Below are 26878 nucleotides of genomic sequence, written 5' to 3'. Positions count from 1 at the left end.
TTACCCAAAATATCTCACTAAATTTTTTGCCCAAATTGTCATCATCATGCATCTCATTTAATGCAGCATTGACCCTCCTTGCTTGGATGACTACAAAGCTTTTAGGTCAATGGTCTTCAAAAGCAGCTCCAGAGAGGATCCTTTTTTTTGTCTCTGCTCCCTTTTCCGTACTGCATCAAATGTTAAATATTGACCCTGCTTTCCTAGCCTTCATAATTTATTCCAGCTCCATCTGTAATTTCTTATTTAGCAAGTACAGTTGGAATATGTTTGGATACTTGTTGCTCAAACAGAGAATATAACCTGTCCTCTACCCAGTGCAGAACAATAGCAATAGATTGTTTTAACAGGTCTGCACTCTTCACAAAGTGTAGAGTACAATTAAACAATACTGCTTGTACTAACTAAACAGAAGGCAGGTTTCTCTTCCAAAAGAACTTCATTCCAAATGTTCATGAAACAAGGACTGAGCTCAGGAAGGAATTAGGCATATGTTTTCCTCATAAATCCAGAGAATCAAAGCGTAGGATAAAAATCCTTTCTTTGACATCTGATCTTCTTTTACATTTTTTTTCTTCAGTCCCTAGCCTTGTTTTTTATTAGTTACTTTATTCCAGTAGTAACAGTTGATATTGGCATGCAAAAGATGGAACAAATTATTTGGCAAATGTTCAAAATTATCTTTATTTGAACATATCTTCTTACACCTATGAAGAATGGACAAGTAGTCAAAAAAATGCACAGCAGTGAACTTTACAATTCACTTCTTAAGGCAGGCTAGACTGCAAGATTCAAAGTTATGTTGTTGTTTCAGAAGTACACATGTGCTGCGATATTAATCATAATTGAGCTTTCCTCCTTTTAGCAGGCTCAAGAAAGTACTTTATAGTTCACAAGCTCTTTGGGAAAGAAGAAAACAAACAAAAATGCAAACAAAACTACAAACAAACAAACAAACAAACCCCACCACCACTCCAACCAAAAGCGTAGTGAATACAATGGGATCGTCTCATTCACTTACAGTTTCTTCTTTTTCCTTGGAAGTGGGAGAAGAACAATTTGCATTCACTTTAAATTACATTAACTATATTTCTTAAAAAGACAGGCAGATTTTGCCCATGTTCTACAAATTCAAATTTGCGTAGACTTTGCTAAATATTATGTGATGGAATTAAAGTTTAGTTAGAAGATTGATCACTTTTTCTCCTTTCATCTTTTCCTCTCAAGGACATATTAATGAAAATGAGAGTAGAATCACAGAATCAAAGAAATGTTAAGATTACAAAAGACCTCCGAGGTCATTGAGTCCAACCATTAAACAAGTGCCACCATGCTTCTACACAACCATATCCCTAAATGCCCCATCCATGGGATTTTTTGAACATTTCTAGAAGTAGTGACTTCACCACTTTCCTGAGCAACCTATTGCAATGTCTGACCACTCTTTCAGTGAAAAATGTTTTCCTAATATGCAACCTAAGCCTCCCCTGGTGCAACTTCATGCCATTTCTTCTTGTTCTATCACATTTTACTTGGGAGAAGAGCCCGACCCTCACCTGGCTGCAATCTCCCTTCAGGCAGTTGTAGTGAGTGATAAGGACTCTCCTGAGCCTCCTTTTCTCCAGGCTGAACATGCCCAGTTCCTTCCATCTCTCCTCATCAGACTTGTGCTCTTTCAACAGCTTCATTGCCCTTCTCTGGACATGCTCCAATACTCCACTGTCTTGATTAGTGTTACTGTGGTATTATTCTTGCTCATAGTGTTATTCTTGCTTAAATTGTCAAGGTAGAGTCCTTTTTTAACTAGAATAAAAGCATTTTAAAGTTTTCTGGTGAATAGCAGAAATTTTATAAAATATTGAAAAAAATGCTACCTAGTCAGAAAAGTGTCTAAATAGTTATTTTTGACAAAAAATATCCCATCCAAAGCCAAAACCTCTGGAATATTTAGAAAATAAGAATATTTGTCTTGGTTCTTTAGCTGCTTCTTTCCATACAAGCCTGGGCTGTCACTGTACAGACACGTCAGGGACACATATAGTTACATGATGGAGGGGAGAGGTTCTGAGGAGATTAATTCATTTTCAAAATATGAATCAACAACTTTTCTTCTTATGAATTTAGTGTGTCCTCAATACAAAGTATTTCCATCCAATATCCCATAACAGTATCCTCTGTGATGTTACCAAAACACAAAAGGTTCCAGAAGACTCTTATCTGTGGCTCCTATCATGCTGTAGTGCAGTGAGCTGAGCCTGGCTGGGTGCCAGATGCCCACCAAAGCCACTCTATCACTCTCCTCAGCTGGACAGGGGAGAGACAATGCAGTGAAAGGCTCATGGGTTGAGATGAGGACAGGGGGACATCACTCACCAGCCACCATCACAGGCAAAACACACCTTGACTTTGGGAAAATCGCCGATGGGCTCAGCTTTGCCAGCAGCAGGTCCGTCTTGGAGCCAGCTGGCATTTTCTGTCACACGCAGGGGAAGCTTCTGGCAGCTTCTCACAGAAGCCACCCCTGTAGCCCCCCCTACACGTCCAAAATATTGCTGCACAAAACCAAAACATCTAGCATTAGTGAAACAGGAAGCACAGAGAAACTGTAAACCACTTTTTTTTTTTAGTTTAAAAAATTATTGAAGCTAAGTATTCAAAGCAGTGCCAAGTGTGTGCATTCCTTATGACCAATTTCACTCTTCTTCAACAAAGAACCCACATGGAAATATTTTTTTGCTGTTGTTATTTTTAGGACAGTTCAAGCAGCAATTTCAGACACAGATTTATGAAGCCTGGCAGTCCTGAGAATAATTGTACAAGTCTGGAATTGAGGATTTCTGAGCTTAAGATGTGCAGCTTCCCTAACATAAAGTCTTCCAAAACATACAAGCAATTTTAAAACCCATATTCCAACTACTTTCAAGAGGCTTTTTGATGAAATATCATTTAAATATTAATAAAGTTCACCCTTTTCATCTATGACTTCATCAGCAACAAGCTTATAACAGTGCTAGCTCTCCTCCAGGACTGTTAGTGCTTGTTTCAAGCTCTTCATAAGAGGGACTTTTTGGATTTTTGTTTGCCTTGATGAAATCAGACCCAGATATAATAACAAACACAGGAACTGCAGTAGTAAATTTAAAATACCTAAATAGATGTTAAATTTCTATATACTTAGAGATTTCTGATTCTCAAACAGTTTTTGCTAAAAAAACCCTTTTGTATAACTATGAAAACATAATACAGTCTTTGCAGAACACTTGGATTTTCCTGCCTACTTAGATAAAAAATTGAAAACCAAATTAATTATCAGTACACTTTTTGCTTTTTATATTTTAATGTTACTGAAGCTCCTGGAAGTCTAGTGTCAGAATAAAGCAATGATAAATGTACATAATAGTTTGATTAATAGATTCTGCAGGACTTTATTTGAGAAGTACTCTAGTTTGTGAGTAGACTCTAGTTAAGAATATTCAGCCAATATTATTTTTAGTCACGTATTAAAGCAAAACTGGAATGATTTATTCTGCCTGAAAACAGTGCTCAACTTTCAATAAGGCTTTTACTGTTTTGCTCATAATGTCTCGTATTATATGCAGGAATAAATTAGATATCCTAAACAGAAATCAATATCTTTCTGTCTTTAATTTCTACTCACTTATGTAAATGCTGGTTTATTTGTTCATTTCTGCTTCCTTAGAGATGACTGTAAACTAAATTCCTTGTGGGAAAATAGCAATGATATTAATAGAAATGCCACATCTTGATCTAGGATAGATTTTACATATCTGTTATCAATGAATGTATCAAAATTCATCTGTATTTTCCAAAGAAAGTAAGGGTAAGTTAGGAATTGATGCAGATTAGCTCTCTAAACTCCAATCTTTCCAAATACTCTGAGCTTTCAGCCAGTTCAGGCAAACCACAATTATATGCAGATCATAAGGAATGGAAGGATTATTTGCCTTTCCATCCACATTCACTTTGAAACCCTATGTTTATAAAATGTCATGAGAAAAACACTGCATTTACTGACCTTCCTTATGATTAGCTAAGCTGGAGTTTAGGGGCCAGAGAACGACTTTCTTCCACTGCATGGTTACCACAAAATGAGTACATTTGCTGTAACTTTAAAAGTGTGGATCCAGTAATGCCTTCCCGACCACCACAGATATGGCACACAGGACATTTCTCCAATTCTTGGCTCTGGGTTCCCAGTGAAGTCACCACCCACAAAGTATTGTCTGTGCAAGCCAGACTTTGGCAGCAGGCTCAGAAGCAAAGGCTCAGACCCAAACCATAAGAGATATGTCAGCAAACAGTTTAACTTCCTTTTTGCTGTGTGGGTGACCAGAGCAACAGGAAGGCTGCTTTTATTGAATCCTCATGGAAAGCAAGTTCTCAAAGTCTCTTTCTTGAGGAAGAAATAAAAGAAGAGTTGGAACGGAACTGCTTAGGGACAAGCTCAGGAAAAAATAATTAACCTCAAAAATAAATAAAATCACATAAAGGTTTATTCACAAGACCGCCAAGTGCATGAACACCAAGTGTGGATCTCAAGTTAACCCTTAACCTTCAAGAAAAGACTGATAGTCTGAGGTACTAGCAAAATTCCAGTGGTGAAATTTTAAAAAAAACCCCAATATTCAGTTCTCAGTTTATAAAACTGAGAGGATCCTTCAGTTTGCACAGATGTTCACACAGGTTCTACATTATGTATCTGCCCGCAACAAATCCTGTTTTCACTCTTGCCAATATGTTGGCCCCACAGGATTTTTATTTTTCTATTCATTCTTAAACATTAAAAAAAGTTTGTAGTATTAAGTAACATGAAAACAACAAAAGAACCAATTCTTCAGCTAATGTAAATATTCTTCTCTCCATCTGTAAATGTAAAGTGAAAAAGCCAGTCAGCCTTACACCAGTGTTGACTTCATAAATTAGGCAGCTTTTTTCTCATGTCTTACCAAAAGCAAATACTTTGAAATCGAATGTTTTTCAATTGGTTTGCGTTAGGCTTGAAGAGTTTTTAATAATACCCTGAATCTAATTTTTCCTTTTACTTTTGAATTTGTTTCTAAACAGTCCTTCACAGAGTTAGACATTTATTGCCTGTATAAACTACAACACTTGACCTTGACTTTTTTTGAGCTCTGCTTGAAATTTGTGACAACCCCCCCCCAGTCCTTCAAGTACATGTTCTGTGTTTGAATGGCAGTTGCCATTTTTGAGTGTTCAAAGAATCATTGCTATAATCTTTATGAAGGATTTGACATATTTAAAATTCTTGGATTTTTCTTGTGACCCTTATAACAGCTGATTCAGTTTTATTCTTTGTTGCAATCTTGTTTTGCTGTAGTTTTAATATTTTGATATTTAGGTTGTGTGAAACCAGTGATATGGGTGCTCTTTTTCATTTGTATTTAGAACAACTCATTATTTTGGCTTTTGGTTGGTAAGTGGGCCTTTCTTCCTCATTTATTTTTCTTCTGTGGAAATATCATACAAAGTAGTCATGTGGTATTTATCTTCTTTCCTAAATATAAAATATTAAGGAAGATACTTTTTTGTTGGAATTCCAATTGAAATCAAGTGAAGAGGCTCAGAAAATATTGTAATCTGTAAACTCTTATGGATGAACAGCACTTTTACTCCTCCATCTTCAGAAATTCTAACTGCTCCAATGTTTGGGATTATATACCCATCTAACTGTTGGCCTTCAAAGTAATCTTGGAACATAAAATAGGATTACAAACTTTTCTTTTTCTCCTGGATATTAGAGAAAAAGAACATGAATTGAATTCCTTATAATGTAAGTCTGCCATAACTAACTGCTTAAAGCAGAAAATCTATACATCCATAAATAGTTACAAATATATATATATGTAAATCAAGCTTTGAGAATTGCTTTACATTATCCCAAAAGGTACTTTATGTACTGCCACTTAGAAACCTCACTTGTTATAATCAGCTGCAAACCAAATAATTATGTTTTATTGAATTAATTGTTTGTTTGTTTATTTTAATTCATTCAAGATTAGAGTTCAGTTTTTTGGCTTTCTGTTCTGCCAAAGTATTTCAGAGTTTATTAAAAAGTCAGGGGAGATGGGGTGGCAGGGGCATGTGTATGCTTGAAACCTGAGCCAACATTTGTTCTCTGAACCATTTCAAATAGCTTTTACTCTCAAATGGAAATTATTCACTGTCCTTCAAGTCAATTAATTTAACTTTTCATGAGGTCAGCCTGAGCAAAGAGCTGAGTTTTCTGTACTTATTTGGCTTAGTTAAGCTCAGGAGAAGGACATGGAAGGATCAGGCGGTGTAGCAGAGAAATCTCTCTGGTGGTGAACTGTAGGTGTGTTTCTAAACTGGTGGAACTCTGAGGATTTTAAAACTTTCCTAAACCTTGTGCCAAAGTAATAGAGAAAAGACTCTCAGTCAGGCACAAGAAGTATGATCCTGATTATGTGAATGATTATGGTTACATTTATTGCTAATACAGTCTCCAAACACTGCCAGTGCAGTGTGTAACACAAGCAAGTCTGAAGGGTCGTACTGGAAGCAGGTCCATGTGGGAACAGACAGGTTTGGCTCTGGCTGCGGAGCAAGCACAGCTAAAAGGCAGCAAAGCATCTATGTTGTTTCTTTAGAATTTTGTCTCTGTATTTGACTGGATCTCAGTGCTTTTACCCACCTGTTCCAAAGCGAGTCCCTGCCACCATGGGATCCACCTGGGGGATGCCTGGGGCTCCTGAGCCCAGCTGGCCCAGTCCCCAGCAGCGCTTTGCACACTGGAAGGCTGATGTGCCCCAAAGTCAGCCACAACCATCACAGCCTGACCATGCTGGAATCATTCATTGTGGGAGCACCTGACAGATCCTCCTGCAACACCCACCTGGTGTCCTTATCTTGGGGCAAATCACATTGTCCATCAGAGATGTGAGGGAGGAAGGGCACAAACACCTGACTGTAGACCTGACTATCTCTCATGGCTTCCACAGACCTTTGAAATAACCAAGGGATGTGTATATTTAATAATGGAAATAAAGCAATAATTTGAATGGGTGGGAGCACATTAAAAACTAGGCATTATTAAATCCAGTGTTGGCAAAATATAGTTTTATTACATTTGCTAAGAATCACAATATCTACTCAAATAATTAAAAATATTAAATTCTTATATCTATATATAATTTAGAAAATAATGAAAATGCAGGTTTTTTTAACTCTTGTGCTGTATATTAAAAATATATTTAAAAAATTCAGTCCCAAACATTGGCTCACAACCAAAGTCCATCATGCAGGATGTTTTCCTCTGCTTTCCACCTTTTTAGACAAGCAGAGGCAGACTCAGACTCCTGCTGCTTCATAGCAGCTGCATGTCTCCTCTTGTACTTGTGCATGGGAAAACACCTGCAGACACAGCTGCTACCATAGCAAATCATTTTTACTGGATATTTTACCTGTGAAAAAATTCTTCTAGTAAAAAAATAAACCATAGCAAAAGAACTTAAAAAGATCAGTGTCTAACTTCACTCAAAATATAGTAAACTATCAATGCAAATAAGTTCAGTCTCCTTTTACACATTAGAGGGTTGATTACCTCAGGTCATATTTGAGAACATATATGTAACAATATAATATATTATTAATTTATTTACTCCAAAAGAAAAAAGGAACTGATGTGAATCAATATGATACATTTCTTATTCTCATTCTTTGAAGGTATTTGTGAAAGTAAGTTATCTTGTCATGGTTTTCAGCTATTTGATGTTGAAGAATAAAATTAGGGCATTGCACCAGCTTTGTAACAGACTGTTTCAAGAGCAGTAAAAAAAATCATCTGCCAGGAACTCTGTAGAAAAAATACACTTATTATTTCAAATAGATGAAAAATTGCAATGTCCTTAGATGACGAGAAGTGGGTTAATGAAATCTCTTTTTCAGCTATATAAAAGCTGACTTCAGCTTATATAAACACCTCAGTCCTGTGGCTTTACAAAATGTAAATCTGCCCCTTATCGATACAGAATGTTTGTTATGGCTCCCTGCCACCTTGTCCCAGCTGCTAACATAAAATCATCAGTAGAAAAACAGAACATAGCAAGGATTCTTTGATCTCAAAGGTTTTTGGATACTGCCTCTGTCTGTTAGGGCTGTTGACCAGCAATGCAGGCTAACTAGGCTTTTGTTCTGCCTGGCAGTGCATGTTAAAGGAGCATAAAGGCTGCTCTGAATTGCTTTATGTACAGTGATTCGTTGCACAGTAGTGCTAATATCAGGGGAATAGTTCTCGTTTCTTCATCTGTACTGCATATTCCAGGGCTGTCACCAAGAAGAGACTTTGTTGAATGGATGCTGAAATGCTGTTAGAAATTTTTCTGTCACTGGCTGTAGCTCAACATATGTTATTACAAATATGTGACATGTGAATCACAGGGAAGATTTTGCTTCATCAAAGTTCCAGGTTGAAATTAACAATTAACAGTTGAAATTAATTCTTCTATTAAATTAATTCAAATAAGCCACATTTAGACCTATCTATTCTCCTCAATAATTGTTTGAAGAATGCACTTGGAGTTCAAATTTCTCTTCATAGCAACAAATTGAATAGTATTAAGTGCCTGAAGTTTGAATGTTTAAATACTAAGAACAGAAGTGATGATTTAGCTACTTGAAGTTTGTAATACTTTGTGTACTTGTAATAACAATTCCTGTTTTGGTTTTTTTTTTTTTAATTGGGTATTGTGAATTACATCTGCTGTATTCCCTGATTATAACCATGTTGCAATGCTAAACACTGAATATCAGAATCAAAGCTTTAAATCTGGGAGGGAGGTGCATGGCAAGTTTGTGATCTTCCAATTAAATACGTGCTTGAACAGGCATACCTGAGGGTTTGCATTGAAATTGCAAGGGAATCCTCAGTTCCAGCTTCTCCTAAATTCTCAAGTCTTGACTCCGTAACCATAACAACGCTAAGAGAATGTGGAGCTGGAAGGAAGGTTGTGATGAAATTGTTTTTATTGCATCTAAAGTGTCTTAGGTTCTCATAAATTGTTTAAAGGTCATTCCTCTGAAGATTTCATAAATTTAACTTGATAACAAGAAACTAGAGAGAGAATTCCCTAAGCATCTGTGAAATTCATCTCTAATACCTGAAAATTATGCAGAGACAACATCCCTGCATTATTTTCTGCGAGCCACGCTGGCATGTGTAGAACTCATTGCAGAAGTTTTTTTCTGAGTTGTGTGCAATTCAGAGAGTAAATCACTGTCTTTCTGGTACATGGATGATAAGAAAAAGAGAAGTTTTGTGTCTTTTGTTTTGTTTTGTTTTGCTTTTTTATATAAGCATACATTCAAAATAGAAGCGAAACATTTTAAAGAATGTATTCTTGTTGATGTAATTTTAGCCTGTTCTTGTGCACCTCCTTTGTACAGCAGTGAGAAGCAGAATTAGATGTTATTGTACAGTGCTGTCCCCCATGCAAGCAGATACATTTATGACTGTCTCAGAATGACAAAATGATTTATAATCTCCAATATATACAACAATCCACCTGCCAGGAGCAATGCCTGGTGTTGGCAGGCTCTGGTAAAAGCCAACCATTTCAGCTGATAAAATGACTGAACCAATGCTGAAAAGGGGCAGCAGAAAAAGAAAGAAAATAACTTTTAAACTTTGTTAATATTATTTGTGCCAAGTGTGTAGTTTAAAATTGTCAAAACACTTCCATGGCATAAGCTTTTAAAATAACTATTTAATTTCACCTGGACATTGCAGATTCATTCACATGAAAACCATTCAGAGGGTAAACTGCAGTGAAAAGCAGATACATGAGCTGACTGAAATAAATATCTATTATTTCTTACTTAGCTATAATTCAGATAATAATGTAGTTACAGTTAGTTAGTATTATTGATTAAAAGCAATAAGACCAAACATTAAAAAAAAACAAAGAGAAAAAAAAACACCCCCCAAAAAACCTCAAAAGAAACCAAAAAAAAAAATTAACAAACAAAACAAAATCAATAATAATAACAATAACCTAACAAACAAAACAAACAAACAGAAAGTTCTAAAAAACCCAAAACACCCCAAAAATCCCAACCCATAATCTAGCAGAAACAAGGCAATAAAAGGATGGTCTCTGTGCTAAACTACAGCCACTGTAAATATATTCAGATCTTTTATCACATTTTCTACTTATAGAGAACCCTATCTGTTCTAGCACAGCATTGTAATCTAAGCAAAAAACTTTTTCCTGTGAAATGAACAGGTCTCTTCTATAATTTATTGCATTATTGCCTTATCTTGCTTAAATGTGAAATCAGTGCTAATTTTGAAAGAAAAATAATTTTGCTACCAGCTGCCGATACAGCTGCACAGCCAGACTTTCTGTCAGGTCATTCCTTAGTCTCTATTCAGCCCTCTAAAAGTCGCAGCTAAGGTCTATATTTGAGACACAGACATGTAAATTGTGTTTCCTAGAGGTTCTGTTTCTCTACCTCTTTATCTTCTTGCCCTCTTTCTCTCTATATTCTTCACTTACTTGAAGTGTTCTTCAAGAGCAAGTCAAAGGTCAGCTCCAAATGCATGTTCCACAAAGAGCAAAAGGGAAGGAGGGAAAGAACAGAAGAGAAACATAAGAGGGTCAAAGAAAGAAAAGCATGGAAGATTGAACAAAAAGAAAACAAGGAGGAAGAAAAAACTGGAAACAAGATGGATAGACAGGCTGGCATGAAGGACTGCTTCTTTTCTGTCAGCTGATTTAAGCTAAGGTGTATCTCTGGAGTGAACTTTTTCACTTTTCATGTGCTGCTGTAATGATACAGACATCTTGGGCAGCCTCTCTTCATATGGCAAAAGGTAATGTGCTATGTTTCAGTCTCCAAGGTTCCTTAGAACAAGAGAAGGTGCAGATTAGTCCCTTTTCTCATTGCTGATGTGCTCCACATGCTAAGCACATCGCTTGCAGTACTTGCGCCCAACTTCCCTCAGCAAACAAGGTGCCAGCCCCGTGCCCACAGTGTGCCACAATGTGATTCTAATTCACAACACGACTAAGCCTGGTTCATCCAGGCTTAAAATGATAACGCTATTTTATGGACAAAGTGATGTGTCCAGAGGGTCGCTTTTTGCAAAGCACAGCTCTGGAAGCAGTGGGCTGAAACTCAGGACTCAGCTGTGGTTTGGACTCTTACCTCCAGCCATCGGTGATCAGTGTAGCCACTGCATTGTTTCAAGTTGTTTCTTTCTCTGTTGTGTGGATGCCTCATATCAGCTTCAGTCAGAATTAAACCACATGATTGCTGGTTGTTTGATCTTTAAGTAAAGGTTGAAATACTGGTTTTGTCCTAGAGAAAATTTAATTTTAAAAAGCACCGTTTTTTTCTTCTTAAAAAAATCTTAAGACTTAATTTGTTTATTATCTAGCTGAGTAGTCATTTACCTGCTGAATTTAGCAACAAAGTATTTCTTCAGTGCCAGGATTAACTTCACAATTTTTCCCAAGGGAGCTTTTTACTCAGTGATATAGTAATGAAAAATCTGTGATCAGAAAACTATTATTTGAGAAGGTGAGAAAAGCTAGCATGAAAAGGAGTGTAGTTTTTTAAATGGTGGATTTCAGGTCTGGCCATCTGCTCTGAACATGTACTTCTGCTTCTTTGGTGTGGCTGAATAAATCTGTGCCATAAACCACAGTGCATGTCACATACCAACCTTCAGTGAATTCTGCTGGGGCCTATTTCATCAAACACTAAAGGCACAAAAGCAAATGACACAGCAAATAATTTCCATATAAGCCTGCATTTACTTATGATAGGATTAAACACCCTGAAAAACACTCTGTCATGCAAGATTATCAGGCGCTGGTCTGAAACAGAAAGAATTTATGGAAACAATAAAGTAATTTGTTTTTCAGATTGGTGTAATTCTCATCAGAATAACTTCAAAATTTTACTTTGTTCTGAAGTGTTTACATTAGGAGCCAGAAAGAAATCAGGCAGATCAGGCAGGTTTCAAGTTCTGACAGAATTTGTTTAATATTTAGATTCAAATTCTCCATGAAATATAAGCCTTTTCATGTATTAACTAATTTCAGTGAAGAAATATTTGCTTTGAAATTTTCCAACCTCTCTGTTCAAAATGACAGGCATTAGAGGAAGAATTTATCCTTCCCCATGTAATAAAGGGTTTGCCTGCACCTAACAGGAAGTCATCCACGAGCTGACCAGGATAAAAATCTCACCTTCATGCTCTCATTCTAAAACCAGAAGTTGCTTATTTTCTGTTTCAACATATCACAGCAAACATTAAGGTTTTGTTCCTCTTGCCTGGCTGTGAAAAAGCTAAACGTACCCATTTAGTCAGAATTATTCATTGTGACACTGTTACAGACACAGGTAAAGGACCCAGTGAGAACTGGTCTCTTTATTTCACCTAGTCTGAGTTTGTTGAAACTGTCTCTAGGTCCCTCCCTTTTCAGGTGCTTAATGCTTGAAGAATTAAATGCCACTCTAAACCTTTAAACTGGTTACCATAGTTTCATTGTGTATCTCTATGAAAAACAATTAGATACACTGACCTCCTCCTTCCTTATAACAATTCTGCTATTCAACTCAGGCTGTAATTAGAACCTCTCATTGTGGCTATAAGAGCAATGAGTAATCAGTGTGTCATGCTAGGAACCTGGGAGCAGCTCCCAGCACACACTGAAGAAAAGGTACATATAAAAGATAATGATGCCAATATATGAATTTTCTTCCAAATTGCCATCAGTTATCACATTGGACTCTGTAATCTCTAAAGAGTTTCATTCTCTGATTAAAGGAGCTCTCTTTACTACAGATCATTAAGTTCTTGGCTTTTAAGACTTGCTGTGGGACAAGGACTCCCTCAGGTCAGCTAACAGCTGTGTGACAAATAGGTCCTTTATTATTAGTTTAAGATGTATTTCCTTTCAGTTTGATTGAATGTTCTAGAAGATAGACAGCAACGCATGATTTTTCTTCCATTTACCATATATCATTTTGTTTACCTTCAGCATATCTGCTCCCACTCATCTTCTGTGTAAATTAAATCTGATCTTTTCAGACTCTGCCATATGACTTTAATCACTGTAATCTCGAAAGTCTTCTATCTTACTCATTATGCATACTGCAGGCTTTTATGATACAAAGTGAGCCATTACTTTCCTTGAAAATCTATGAGGATGCATAGATCTTTTCACAGAGTGCTTGTAGTTCTTTTAGAACTCTCCTTCATGTTGATTCATTTGTATTTGCCACTTATAAATTTTAACAGTTTTCAGAATAGAAGCCATATCTATATCCTCAAATTCCAGGCCTCTGTTAGCATACAGATCCACACCACATAATTCTGTTCAGAAGTTTAGTCAGCTTTCTTTTATGACCATTTGTGGGGAGCTCCTGTTCCTCTCTTATTCCTTGATGTGCTAGTGGGAGTTTACAGCATTTGAGGATCTTTCATGTGTGTGTGCAAAAGGATAACTACTTTGCTGCAGTAGATTTTGCTGCTTCTTTCATAATGGAAAGAAGAGTTGCTGTTTTCATTCAGAATCTAATGAAGCTTCATTTGCACTATGTTGGTTGCAAAGCCTAGTGAACAGAGAAACTTCTACACTGCTATAGCAGAGAGATGTAAATTCTGTTCCCACAAGAAGCTGGAGTTGTGGTTTGGGTGGGTTTTTTCCCCTGTATCATCCAACACCACTCCTGGAGCAGCCTGCACTGCTACACAGCAGCTGTCCAGCATGTAGGCATACGTGGCACAGCTCCCAGACAATGTGAGTTTATAATATATTACATGTTCCCCATGTAATGTATTATAAACATGGCCAATCTGAGCTCACACAGAAGGTACTGTCTCACTGCATTGGAGCAGAGTCATAAGAACATTCTCTAAAGGACATTGCAAAGTGTACAGTCATGTTCAGGGGAATATATAGCTACAATCATCCACACATTACTGCCCTAATCTACATACTATTAATACCAACACTGAATAGTTGGCTGAATAACTTTTGGTCATTCTGAACATGCACAAGGCATAACAGATTAGATTTTCTGTATAACAATTTTTTCCAGATAAAAATAGGAAAAGGAGGTGTGCTTTGGTATTCTGAAATGAAGCAGTGTATTAGCCAGACATGTTCTTGTAAATTAAAAATGCCCTGACTGAATATGGAAAACACTGGACACCTTGTCTGGTTTTTATTTTTCATTCTGAGTGAGATGAGCCCCAACTGCAGGCACAGGATGGAGCAACACAGGCAATGCTAAGTTCTTTTCTCTGCATTACCAGTATGTATATGGGGATTAATGAGGGGAAATCCTGGAAGCAAATCTGAAGGGTTAACATTCTGCCTTCTAGACTGACTTTTCTATAAGAACTCACTAATAGGAGAAGACGTTTTGTCAGGCAGGATAGATTAGGATGTGCACTGGGATGGAAGTATTCAAGTGCTATTTCATCTGTCTTTCTCTGTTGCTCCTCCTGTTTCAACTAGGAGGAGTTTCCTGTCTAAAAGGATTGCAATGGCTATATCTGTATTTCAGATAAGCTTAAGACTTGTATAAAATGCGGAGCTGCTAATTAGTCAAGATGTCATTAGTCCACGAAAATTAATCGTACATAAATAATGTGGAATTTTGGCTTCATGGCTCAAGAGATAAATTCAGTCTTTTCAGAATTGTCTGTCTTAAAAATAAAATAGCAGAAGAGGATTATTAAGGAAGCTCTTCAAAATTCCCATTACCCCGCTAATGAAGATTTAACACATAGCCCAGAAGACATGGCTGATCTGTAATCCTTAAGGTCTTTATACCACAACAGCACTAGCGTATCCCTGGCTGTTCTCATCAGAGGGAAGAGTAATCATGACTTTGAAGAAGCAACTTATCAGCATCCTAGAAGAACAGTCCATGCTCAGCAGTGGATGGGTAGCTAAGAGTGTTCTCCTTCATTATCTGGACTTAAGGGAGTCATCTCTTGGGTGTGTGCAAAGGCTGCTCTGACCTGGTGCTGTTAACCAAAGTTAACTTCAGGACTGATTGTCCCAAGGGTTGCACAGTACTAAGGCGAAGTTTGACTTGGTTTCCTATAAAGATGTCTGGTATTATTACTGTTATTCACTGATACAGTTTTGCAGTAACAGTCAAATGAAGTCTGAGGGTTGAGACTATTATTTTGTGATTGCAAAAGCATAGGATTGTGTATTCTGTGCCCCCAGTACAAACACCTAGGGAAACCTCATCCATCTCCTCAAAATCACTATAAACTTACACCACGATTGTCCTTGCCACCTTTTTTTCCCAATATTTTTATTTTATTCCTCAATGAAAAGAGGAACTCCTCCAGTTTTTTATCAACTGCCTAGCACTTCATGCTTTGGACAGAGTGTGAAGCCTACAGGAAATGTCACTAGACGAGAAGATCTTTTCAACACCACACAACAACACAGCTGCAAAGGACTGCACAGGCAGGAGGCCATGGAGAGTCAGACTCAAAAAGGGGCTACATGTATCTCATTTCTTAAGGATGATAGGTTCTGTGTTTTGTCATGTAAGTTCTTCATAGCTTCTAACCAACTAGTCTGATTGGTTGGTTTTTGCCTGCAATAGTTTCTGGATTTTGTTAAATATAAAATAATATATAGTGGTATAGCATTTTCAAACCTGTAAAAGATTTTCATTCTGCATTTCTTAGCAAAACTTCCAGCTGTCCTAAAGAAGACCATGCCTTAAAAATTTGTTTTGAAAGTGCATCTCAGGTTTCTAATACAGAGAAATAACTGGAGTAGTTTGATAAAAACTATTTACATTTTATTTAACCTTCATGTCTAAACTGTTATCTTCTCTTCTTCTCTGATCTAAGTTATTGGCAGATATTGGTGACAGAAATCTCATTCTATCCTTTCCTCTCAAGTTACAGAGTGAGTTCTCCATCACAGCTATCACTGTAGTCAGCTGGAGTTTCTAGAGATGACAGAAATAGAAGGAACAAAATCTTGCAAGACATTTATGAAACGAGATTGTTTTGAATATTTAAGAGATGTTTCCCTCAATTCTGGGAACAGAAAAGCTTGGCTTCATTAAAAGCCAGAGGCAATGTTTGTATCAGCTGAGAGCTATTAATGAGCAATTTTCCCAAGTTTTTCTTGGCGACTCACTGAAAGTTGCAGGCATCTAAACTAGCTGTAACTCTTACTTTCACTTGTCTTTTTTTTTTTTTTTTTACTTGGGAAGATGGAATTTTGTTAGTAATGAAAAAACAAATCTGATAAAGGGTTGAACGAATCTCCAAATTATAAATGAGATTTTTCTGACAGTCTAATGCTTTACCTCAGTGGCAGAGATGATGGCTAAGATTCCCTATCACAGTTAAAAAATAACAAATAAATTAATGTGTGAAGATACATGTGGGAGCACTTAACCAATTTATTTACTCTTTTTGTTGTTGTTGTTTAGCACTCCTTTTCCATCCTGGTCTTTAAGGATTAGCTATCATGTTTTCACTATCTTCATCTTTTTTTGCCTTCACTCTTCCCTCTCCCTATAAAATAGTCCCCATGCTTCATGCTTTACAACAATTTTCCCATCAATTTGTTTTCTGAATTTTTTCTTATAAATTACCAAGTTCCAGAGATATTATCTTTGCTCTACCTTTATCCATTTTTACACTTTTCTTTATTCCCCAGCCAATGTCAGTGATACTTGCAGTAACAACCTAGACGGATGCAGTGGAAAATCATTTCACTGGCTAAAATTACACCTTGATAGTCTGACATCAGATTCCTAAGTGGTGTCATGTAGCATTCAGAGATTTGAAGAGGAATGAATGGCCAAGCCAAGGGAGTTAATAGTTGATCACAAAACCTATGTTTATAGGAAGATAAACTAAAAGATGCTTAACTTTTTTATCCACAATTCAAACATAGCATGAATACGGGGAAATACTCCATCAATAAATGGAAGCACAGCATATGAAGGTATATTTAGATATTTCTGTATAGTAGAACTTTCCTACAGTCCTACCAGTACCACACCTGCTTTATGAACTGCCTCTTTGCAGCTCTGAGGTATGTCCTGATGCCTCCAAACCAGCAAATGGCACCTCTCCTTGCCACTCTGAGTAGTGCTTGGGCACAGCTGCAAATCTGTGTTCTTATTCTTTCTTTTACAGCCAAGTAAGTCCTGCAGTGACAAGAAAGAGGCCAATTTTGGTTAAAAGCATATCTAGTTCAACAGAATATCTGGCAAACAGGGAGAAAGAGAATTATACAATTGAGAGCAATCAGAAAAGTCTTTTGATGGGTGATTACCAGCAGATTGCAATGTTTCTACATGGATCCACAGAGCTTGGTGTCAGCCCAGCTGCAATTTGACATTTTTATAAGATCATCAGTCTGCATAAAAGAGCAGCTCATGAATAACACGATTTTTTGTAGTATGCTGAAGAAGAAGGAGGATTGAAGAGACCAGGTATTTTCAGTCACTGAATACAACGGGTTTCCAGCTCAGCCATTTCAGAGCTGTCAGCTGAAATACCATTTTTTCTTTAGACTTAGCATGTCAGAATATACTACTGGCTCTAATTTCTAAAGCTAGGATTTGTTAGTTTATGAATTAGTAACCTTGAATAAGGTAACCCTTTAACCACAGAAAACCCATCTGTGGTGTAAATGGGTTAAATAAAATCTCCCTCTGCCCACTGTATTTGAGTAGAGCTGGTACTTCCTTTCTGGCATAGTCTCTGCCCAGAATTTTTTAACCATAGACTGAATTGCAATAAATTGTGCATCAGTCTCTTTTGGTCTTTGGTGAAGTCACCTTCCTGTCATGTCTGAAACTGGGATATCAATCTGGTTTCTGACATGCCTTGATCCTTTAAGGATTCTAGTTATCATTGCAGCTACAGATTCTTGCTTCTCTGTCACCCCACCCTTCCTCTTCCTCCATCCAGCACTCCTAAGTCATTTTCAGGGAAAATGAAGCATTCCTGTCCCTCTGAAATGCCTCAGTGTGCAGCTGCTAGGGCAAGGCATGTGGGCAGTACTTTGTGCTAAACTATGGCAAATGGCATGAAGTCCTCTCTCACATGTTCAAATTAAAGAAGCTTAATAAAAATATTTAATTGCGTATATGTAAGGTTTCATGCTATATATTTAAGGAGAGGCAACTAAAATTTCAAAATTACATTTTAAAAAGTGGTGACTATGGAAAAAAAATGTGATGTTAGAGTTAGCAAGCATCTCAATGTGCATTCCAGCCCACATTAATAGTTTATGAAACTGTAAAGAAAGAATAAGAGGTGAAAAGAATTTTCCATGCATTTGACATTACTAGGACTGAAACTGGACTACTACTACTACTACTACTACTACTACTACTACTACTACTACTACTACTACTACTATCACTTCTTCCCGATACACATTTCTAAAAAAATGTTTAAAATTTATGAAGCTCATAAATCAACAGCCATGCATATAATTGGAAAGCTGGTAGAAGTCATTCCATCAGTACACTCAGGATGGGGTTCAAACACCATGTGGGGTGCCTGAAATTTAGATGCCAGTGTGTGGGCATCCCCCTAACAACCCTTTATGCTGCAGCTATTTTGAAATTCCCCAAATTGCATGTGTCTCACCTAGGTGTGCAGGGTCCCTTCATTCTCATGGAGACAGAAGGCCACAATAAAAGCAGGTAGACAAAAGCTTAATTGAGGCAAATTAAAGTAACAAATGATATAGTCCTTTTTATTGAATTTGATTAACCATTAAGCAGCAAGTGTAAATCAAAACAGCAAATCTTGTGTCAGATATTTTATATTTTGGTCACTTCAAATCAAGACTGAATTTTACCAAACAGAAACTTTGGAATAATTTTACACGGCTGCATTCAAGTGAAGCTTTGGTTTTGACAAGGCATTTGTTGGAGAAGTACCATTTTTACAAAAAAAAAATTCAATTAGAAAAACAAGAGAAAAAATTAGATGACAGGAGAAAAAGATTTTTCTCATATTCTAATTGTGTGTCTTTCTCTATATTAGGGTCCCAGTCCCTCAACTCAGATATGTATTTAACCCTCACATGGGGGATACATGGAAACTGGTCACGTTTCTTTTGCTGTGAGAGAACAATATCATGGCATTATGGAAAAGGAAGCCAATTCTAATCTTTGAACTTAATTTTATTTTTTTCTCTCTTAATTTTCTTTGTGTATTTCTCACTTAGATTCCATTATATTAACTTTGATGCTGCTCTTTGTGATTCCTGGATAAGCTTTAGTCACTGGCAAAAGTGCTCAAAACTTTGGCCTTTCCTGCGTGCTCATCACTGTTTATGATCCTTTCTCCTCCTTTCTTCAAAAATTCTTGTTTTATTACAGATGTGGAAAAGGATGGAAAGGAAATCGTTGCCACATAAGTGCTAAGCCTCTTCAGCCTCCAACTTCAAGTCCCCTCCAAAATGGTAGGTCTGTAAAGAGAAAGTAATGTCTTTCAATTCATCCTTTGAGTCTTTCATTTTACTTATTTCTGTCTTTGATTGCTCTGATTTTGCAGATATTTGGATTGGATTGGGTATCGGCTTCTTACTGATTAAAATTACAGTTGCTGCCTTGTATTTTCTTTCGAAGAAGAAAGTGCCAGAAATGTAAGTAAAACTTTTATTTTGCATATAGCAGACACAAATGTGGCACAGAGCAATGGCCAGCTGCCCAGGCTCATTGGTTTCAGTTTTGAATTTCCCTACAGTCTGCCTTCATACAAAACACTAAGCAGAGAACATAACTTTGCAACAAAAGCTGACCTTAGTGGGCCCCAGTCTGGAAACAATGAGCAATGGCTTGATTGCATAGAATGTTTTGATTGTGGCATTGTATGCGTATTCTTAAATTATAAAATTTAGAGGCTTTTAGGATATGCCTTCAACTGACAATTCAGTATTTCACAGATATATTTACAAGCCCTTCCTGCCATCCCTCTGATAATCTGTTTTTTCTCTCCTTCGATAATCTCTGCTTTTTCTCTCCTCCTTGTTTATTTTACTCTAACCTCTGTATTGTTTCTCTGCCTACCTCTCAACTTATTCTGCTAGATCCTTCTCTGCCAGCAAGTACCCAGCACTGTCCCTTCCTCCCTTTCAGCAATTCCTGTTGCACATTTCCTTGTCCATTTTTGTGCTGTTAGATTTTCCTCACCCTTCATTTTCCTCTCCAGAATTCATCTTCAAAGCTGTCTCTTTTCCTTTAAACTTGTTCTCTGCTATAGACTTCCCTCTCTTTGGGGATGTTGTTATCTCCCAAAGTATCTACTAAACTGTGCAGACTGCTGTCCTGACATTATTGCTGCTGACACGTCTCCTGTCTGCATGCTCCCCTGACAGGTAGAGCTGTCTGTGGACACAGAACAAAATGTTGAAGCAGAAACCTTTATTGGTTGTGCTTCTGTTAATTGAGTGCACAGCTTCACCTGCTTTCCTTACATCTTCCTCTTCTTGAAAGGAGGAATAACATTTCCTTATCTGATTTCACAGGGCTTTAAGATTTAATTCATTCACATTAATAGAACCTGCCAAGGCACACATATGGCAAAGCACTTCAGAAGTGCAAGATTACCTCTATTGTAAGAGCCGCTGCATTTTTATTTTTGTCATTTCAATATTTATCTTTGAAAAAAGAGTTTAATTTCTCAAAACATGTTTGATAGTGTTTTAATTCAAAAAATATTCTCGTTTCCTCCACTACTACTTCTGTGCTCTCATTCAACACTCCCTCTATGTTTTTCTTTCATAAATGTCTACTCAAAGGTTACTGCACTGCCATTCACATCTCTTTTACCCATAAATCTATATTTAAGGAATAATTTTTTCTTTTCTTATAATTACTTATTCTACCAAAAAAAGTAGTCTTTTTTCTACCCTGTTGCAATATGATGCTAAGCAATATGGTCCTATTAGGTATAAAACAGGGATGAATGAGCATCTTCTTAGTATGGCTCTAAGAATATCCCACAGCCCTGATATGTAGAGAACCAGAGCTGTGAAAGAGAGGATTAGACAAGCTTACAAAACAAAGCTTATTCTGGTCTTGATTGTTTTCATTAAAGCTTCCAGAAAGGTAAGTTATGATGATGGAAATTTTTGTGACTACCAATTTTATCTATTATAAACTGAGATTGTCAAATCATTTTGCCCACATTAATAATTATTAAAAAATATTTTTTATTTTCCTTGTTTTCAGTCACAGTCTACTTAATATGTAAGTCAAAATGCTTTTTTAGGCATCTTCCTAAGAAAAAAATTTAGCTAATAAATGGCAATTTGTTTGAAATTGTGAAAACAGTGAAATCTGAAATTTTGAATTTGAGAAGATAAGTTGATCCAGGTTCTTCCTCTTCAACTACCTAGTGCCTACCATGATTTGGTATACAAAAATCACAGCTGGAAACATAGAAGCAAATTAAGGCAAGTTATTCCTGAACTGCTTAATCAGTAATCAGAACTGACAAGTCAAAATGCAGCCAATGTTAATGTACTGAGGTTTGGATCTTTAGGATAAAGCTTTATAATAAGAAGTGACTTGTGTTTGCAGAAGTCTGTAAAATGTACAATGTGACAGCACCACACAGAGGCATGAGATTTTACTCCTGATTTTTTTCAAGGGATTTGATGAATGAGAGGATTTTACTGGCACATAAATTATAGTTACCTACAGTTGGTTTTCACTTCTGTCTGCTTTTAGCCCTCCTGAGCCATGTTGTTTTCATAAAGTCATTAGGCACTGGAGTCACTCTAGAGAAGCTTTCACATGCTTGAGGCCACATTCACTACTTTTTGATAAATTCTTTTGCTTGCTATTTTTATGTAATTTCTGTTAGTGTCCTGTTGCTTTACTGTATAGACCCACCCATGCAGGCACTGGCAGGTGGTTCTCCAAAGGAGAACATTAGGAGTTGTAGGTGTTAGCTCCCTTAAAATGTTGTGTAGGTCCATCTAAGTCTCAGGGAATATAGTACAGGAATGTGCACAAGAGCTGGAGAAGCTTAAGAGTCCAATACAATTCTTTTTTTTTCATCAGAAAACCAGGTAAGAGGCAGTAGGGATAGGCTGAGTATCCCTTAGGTGATTGCCAGCTAAAAATTTGTCACTAACAGCAGTGAGAACCTAAGTCACATTTGTCCCTCTTCTTCTCTGGAAACAATAATAGTGCTTTTCCCCTTTCCTTCAAACCAGAATGGATGCTCTACTTCCCCTTCTCTATCTCCTTCTCCTTTGCAGAATTTAGTTTCTGATCTGCAGGCTTTAATCACTCCTGTTACTGAGTGGGAGTTACTGGAATTCATCATGTAAGTTTACTTCCTAATGGATAAAAGCAGCTTTCCATGGCTTGGCAGCAGCATACTTCATTGCCATGACAGCATTCAGATATGTCAGATACTTCCCAGTCCCCAGCTGGGGATATGTGAAACCTTTGTATAGAAGCCCCAAATCAGAGAAGCTTGTGAGTTTCTCTCATTCCTGTTTGCACTACAGACATGATGTTCCCTAATCCAGAAGGGAAGGCTGCCAGTTGCTCCATTCCATCAGTGGCATCTGTCCTTGTTGACCAAAGCTTCATTTTAGCTTCCATTTTTTTGCAGCTGCCTTCTAACGCTTCATTGTAATTTGAAATGTGAGAGTATGAAAAGTAAGTGACTTTCTGTCCAGCCAAGTTATGCCTTTTTACTACTGTCTCCAAATCAGTCAACATCCCTGGATAAATTCAGGTTGTTTCTTTCCTGTTCCTGAACTGTGCCATCCACTGCAAGGCCAATGCACCACAGCTATTATCAGTTCTGTCAATCTTAATGAACACAGAACATTAAATTTTCCAAAGCATATAACAATGTATCTTGCCACACAAGGAAAAGAGTGAAAAACTGGGGTCTTAGGAGAAAGGATTTTAAAATGATAGAAAATCATGGAAAGAAAGGGCCCACAGAGGCCATTTTTCATCCTGCCACATCACAGACTCAAATGTATCACTCCTGAGTTCACATTTAAAAACCTCCAGCAACATGAATTTGATGGCATCCTCAGGCTATATTGGTACCTTGGGTAGAAAGAAGTTTGCTGTTAGAAAGTTATATTCCAACTGCTGATATGTCTGTTTATCATTTAAGTTCATATCTATTCACCATGGGCAATAACAGATCATTCCCTTCCTCCTTGCAGGAAGCTTTTTCTGTTCTTGAAGGCAGTTGTCATGCCTCCTTACAGGCTGCTTTCTTCAGGGTAAACAAGCTCAGTGCTTTAGTCTTTCTCCACAGTTAAGGCTTACTTACAATTATGATGATTCCCAGTTTCTGTTGCCAGACTTTCTGCAGTCAGACCATACCCTTCTGGAGGTGTGGTGTGAAGGAATGGGTGGTATATTCCAAGGGAATCTCTCCAAACAGATCGGAGGGGCTGCCAGAGGTCATTGCTGGCTGTGCCTCTGTTCCTATATCCCAAAGAGATAAACAGAATGACAGCATAATGACATTTAGTGAATGGTTTTCAGCTTGTGAACTGGAACAGAGACAAATACAGTTCATGTATAATGGGAGAAAAATGCACAGTTTTATGGGAAAGAGTAAACCAAAATTTGGAAGCATTAGCCATAAATGTTGGTTGGGAATTGTTGTACTAGTCCAATGCTGCTATCCAAATCCATTGATTCCTCTGTAGGGTAAACTTCTGTTCTCAGAAGTTTTCAGTTTTTCTGAAATGTTACATCTGATGATCACCACACATAGGAAGGACTGCACAGAAACAGAAGGAAACACACTGAGGCACAACCAGTCTCTGTAGTCTGCAGCCTTCAAGATCACGAAGATGAAAGTTGCAAAAGAGTGATTTAAAAAAAACAAAATTACTTCCCCAAAGAGACCCAAAAGATACAAAGTACAGACTTAGGAAACCCCTACAGCATATTAACAGTTGAATCAAACATCCGAGTGGTCTGTATATTATTTTAGATGCAGCTTCTGGAAAGTCTTCTCTCCTTGCATCATGCCTCCTTTTATGGGATGTGCAAAATATAGCTTACTTCAGCAAACCTAAATTTAGTTGAAAAGATTTTAGACATGCTTTGGAAATTAAGATCTTGAGTTTTAGTTTCTCTTAAGAACTGCAGCTTTAGCACACCTATAAAAATTCTTTTAAGGGATTATTTTAATTAGTAGCCTTATTGTAATTAAATCTTTGGTCGACTAGGACTTTGTCATTGTTGTTATGGATCAGATGACAAGCATTCCTCCAGCATTGTATTTCATAAGAATCTGTGTTCTGTATGAAAGAAAGTACAAAATTATGAGCTCTTGCATCCAAAAAAAAAAAAAGAAATCTAGATACTTTAATTTTCATTAACAAGAATGATGTTACACAGCAGACTGTTTATATGCTGGTGGATTTTTTGTGGAGCATAAAACTTCTTCCTGTCTTTGTGAAATTGTAGTGGAGAAACCTCTGACAATCAGTAGTTTTTGCTACTAAGGAATGCAGATGAACTTGTAAAGCTATGCCTAATGTTACCTCAGCCTAAGATGATTAATTCTCTCCATTCTTATTGTGGCATTTCTGGTTATGTTAGAAAACCCAGTTCTCTCTACACTACCTTACACACATATTTGAGTATTTTTTTACTTTTTTTTTTACTTTTTTTTACTTTTTTTACTGCAGTTGCTACCTCATCAAATTGATAGATTATAGCACTTGTGCAAACATGTGATTAAACTTTCTCTTACAAATTCTTTAAGGCCTTTTAAGCAATTTGAAAATATTTTAGAAATTTTAAGGCCATCTATTGATATCCTTTAGAAAGTATTGCTTGCTACATTCACAAACAGGGATAACCATATATATAAGTTTGTATGAATGAACACATATCTATGTATTAATCTACATGTATCTACATATATCATATGTATGAATCTGTGTTTATATATGGTGTATGTATGTGTAGAATAAGTTATATAAGGTAGTATATTCAAGGTGGCTTTTGAATTTTGACAAAAATGTTCGTAAGAGCAGGAGTGAAATTGAGAAATTTCATTTTCCACCTAAGTTTCTGGTGCATAAATTCAAGCAGTGCTCATCTTTTGGACCATAAAATTCCCATAATCCCTAAGATTCAGTGACCAATACATATGCTTTTCATGATTTAGATCTACAGGGGGAAGACACCTGAAATCTGCTGGACTCAATTTTATTGTTTGAGACATAGACAGGACTGATTTCAGCACAGCAACCAAAAATGTGTTGTTGAAGAACTTGGCCAGCACTCTGTTAGGTGCCCACAGTTTGGCCCAGTGTCCTTCTGGTTAGTTCTCCTCCTTGCAGAGGAAGCTGGAGATCTGTGTTCAGCACCCTCCTGCCCTCAGGACAGACCCAAGTGCTCAGCATGCTCTTGCCCCAGTAAGCTGTGCATGTGTCCTGCACAAACTGCTCCAGTTTAAAGGAGTGATGAAAGAGAATCAGACCAATCCCTGTCCTTACCGTTTGCTACTGGCACAGTAAGGGTGGTTCACACTGAGAATTGTGTGACCTGTGTTGCCCTCTGGAAGTGTCTCAACTGACTCTAAAGAGAAGTGATTTTTTTAATTTCATATCATGCTTTTAGGCCATACAGTTGGTTTGTGAGGTCTCAATGAGGCACCAAAATTAAGGCATGCAAGTGTGGCCCTTTGGGCACTAGTTTAGAAGCAGAGCCAAACTCCTTAAAAACTTCTCATCTTAGTTTGCTTCTGGCCTTATATTTTGTGAACCATGCTTTCATATTTAGAGTAAAAAATAAATTTTGTACACATTTTCTGGACTTCATTCAGGAGGACTGGGATGAAAACATACACTTAGTAGGCATATAAATAATCTTTCACTGCTTCACTAAGCAAACTAAATGAGTCAGAATATCATTATTTATTACAGTTAAGATTAGATCAAATGAAAAAATTAACAGGTTCAAATATTCAGCTCTCCCCATTGTTGTGTCAGGTAATCAAAACAAATTATGAGACTGGCATTAGAAGCAATTATTTTCTGACAGTCTTGTGAAATATTTTAGGGAGACATGTCTGGTTTAGTATAAAATTCAAACTTAGTTTCTTGCACTGATTTAATTCATAAGGTAGAATATTTCTGTGCCTTAACTTGTGTCTTCCTCCCATTCAGCCATTCTGGTTTTAGCTATTTGTGACAGAAATTATTCAATGTGTCTCCTCTGTGGTTCCCACTGAGGAACAGCTTCCCTTCCCAACATCTCTGTGGGCCGTGCTCCTGTGGCTGCTCTTGTCCCCTCAGTCCTGCCTACCCCAGAAACACAGAGCCTGTCTATCAGATTCTAGGGAGACATAGCTTCAACCACCTGCAGGAGCAGCTTTGGAACAGAAACACACACAGAAACACACAACAAAATTTATTTCTCCATCATCAAGGCTGATGGGAAGCTTTAGGGAAAATTTTTGTCTTAGAATACTGTCCATGCAGATTTTTATGTACACAAGGCACAAAGACTGTGGATAAAACCCCAAAGAAATACATGCATCACTTCAGAAGCAAAGATAAGCTTCTGCTTCATTCTTCAGTAATTTTAACTAATACATCCGTTGCTTTTTATGTAGTATTGGAACAGCTTTGATGATTCTGGGCATCTCACTATAACAAAGACATTGAGGCGCTGGAGAGAGTCCGGAGCAACAAAGTTGGTGAAGGGTGTAGAAATTAATTCCTATGAGGAGCAACTGAGGGAGCAGGAAGTGTTTTGCCTGCAAAAAGAAAAGAAAGGTCGGGGGAGACCTTACTGCTCTCTATAACTGCCTGAGGCAGGA

The 26878-nt window shown here is 37.2% G+C and overlaps 1 protein-coding gene across 1 annotated transcript in view; it reads left to right on the top strand.

The window, feature by feature from the left end:
- MALRD1 (MAM and LDL receptor class A domain containing 1) overlaps positions 1–26878 on the top strand; it is a 229880-nt gene that overhangs the window by 199194 nt on the left and 3808 nt on the right. The window contains exons 37-38 of the mRNA XM_058825112.1: positions 19420–19502; positions 19595–19685. Of these exons, the coding sequence (XP_058681095.1) occupies positions 19420–19502; positions 19595–19685 (174 nt within the window). The remainder of the gene's footprint in view (positions 1–19419; positions 19503–19594; positions 19686–26878) is intronic.

This window comes from Ammospiza caudacuta, chromosome 1, assembly GCF_027887145.1.
Source record: "Ammospiza caudacuta isolate bAmmCau1 chromosome 1, bAmmCau1.pri, whole genome shotgun sequence".
In the NCBI taxonomy this organism is placed as follows: domain Eukaryota; kingdom Metazoa; phylum Chordata; class Aves; order Passeriformes; family Passerellidae; genus Ammospiza; species Ammospiza caudacuta.
The sequence above is the reverse complement of the archived record's forward strand: the minus strand, read 5'-3'. Positions and strand labels throughout refer to the sequence as shown.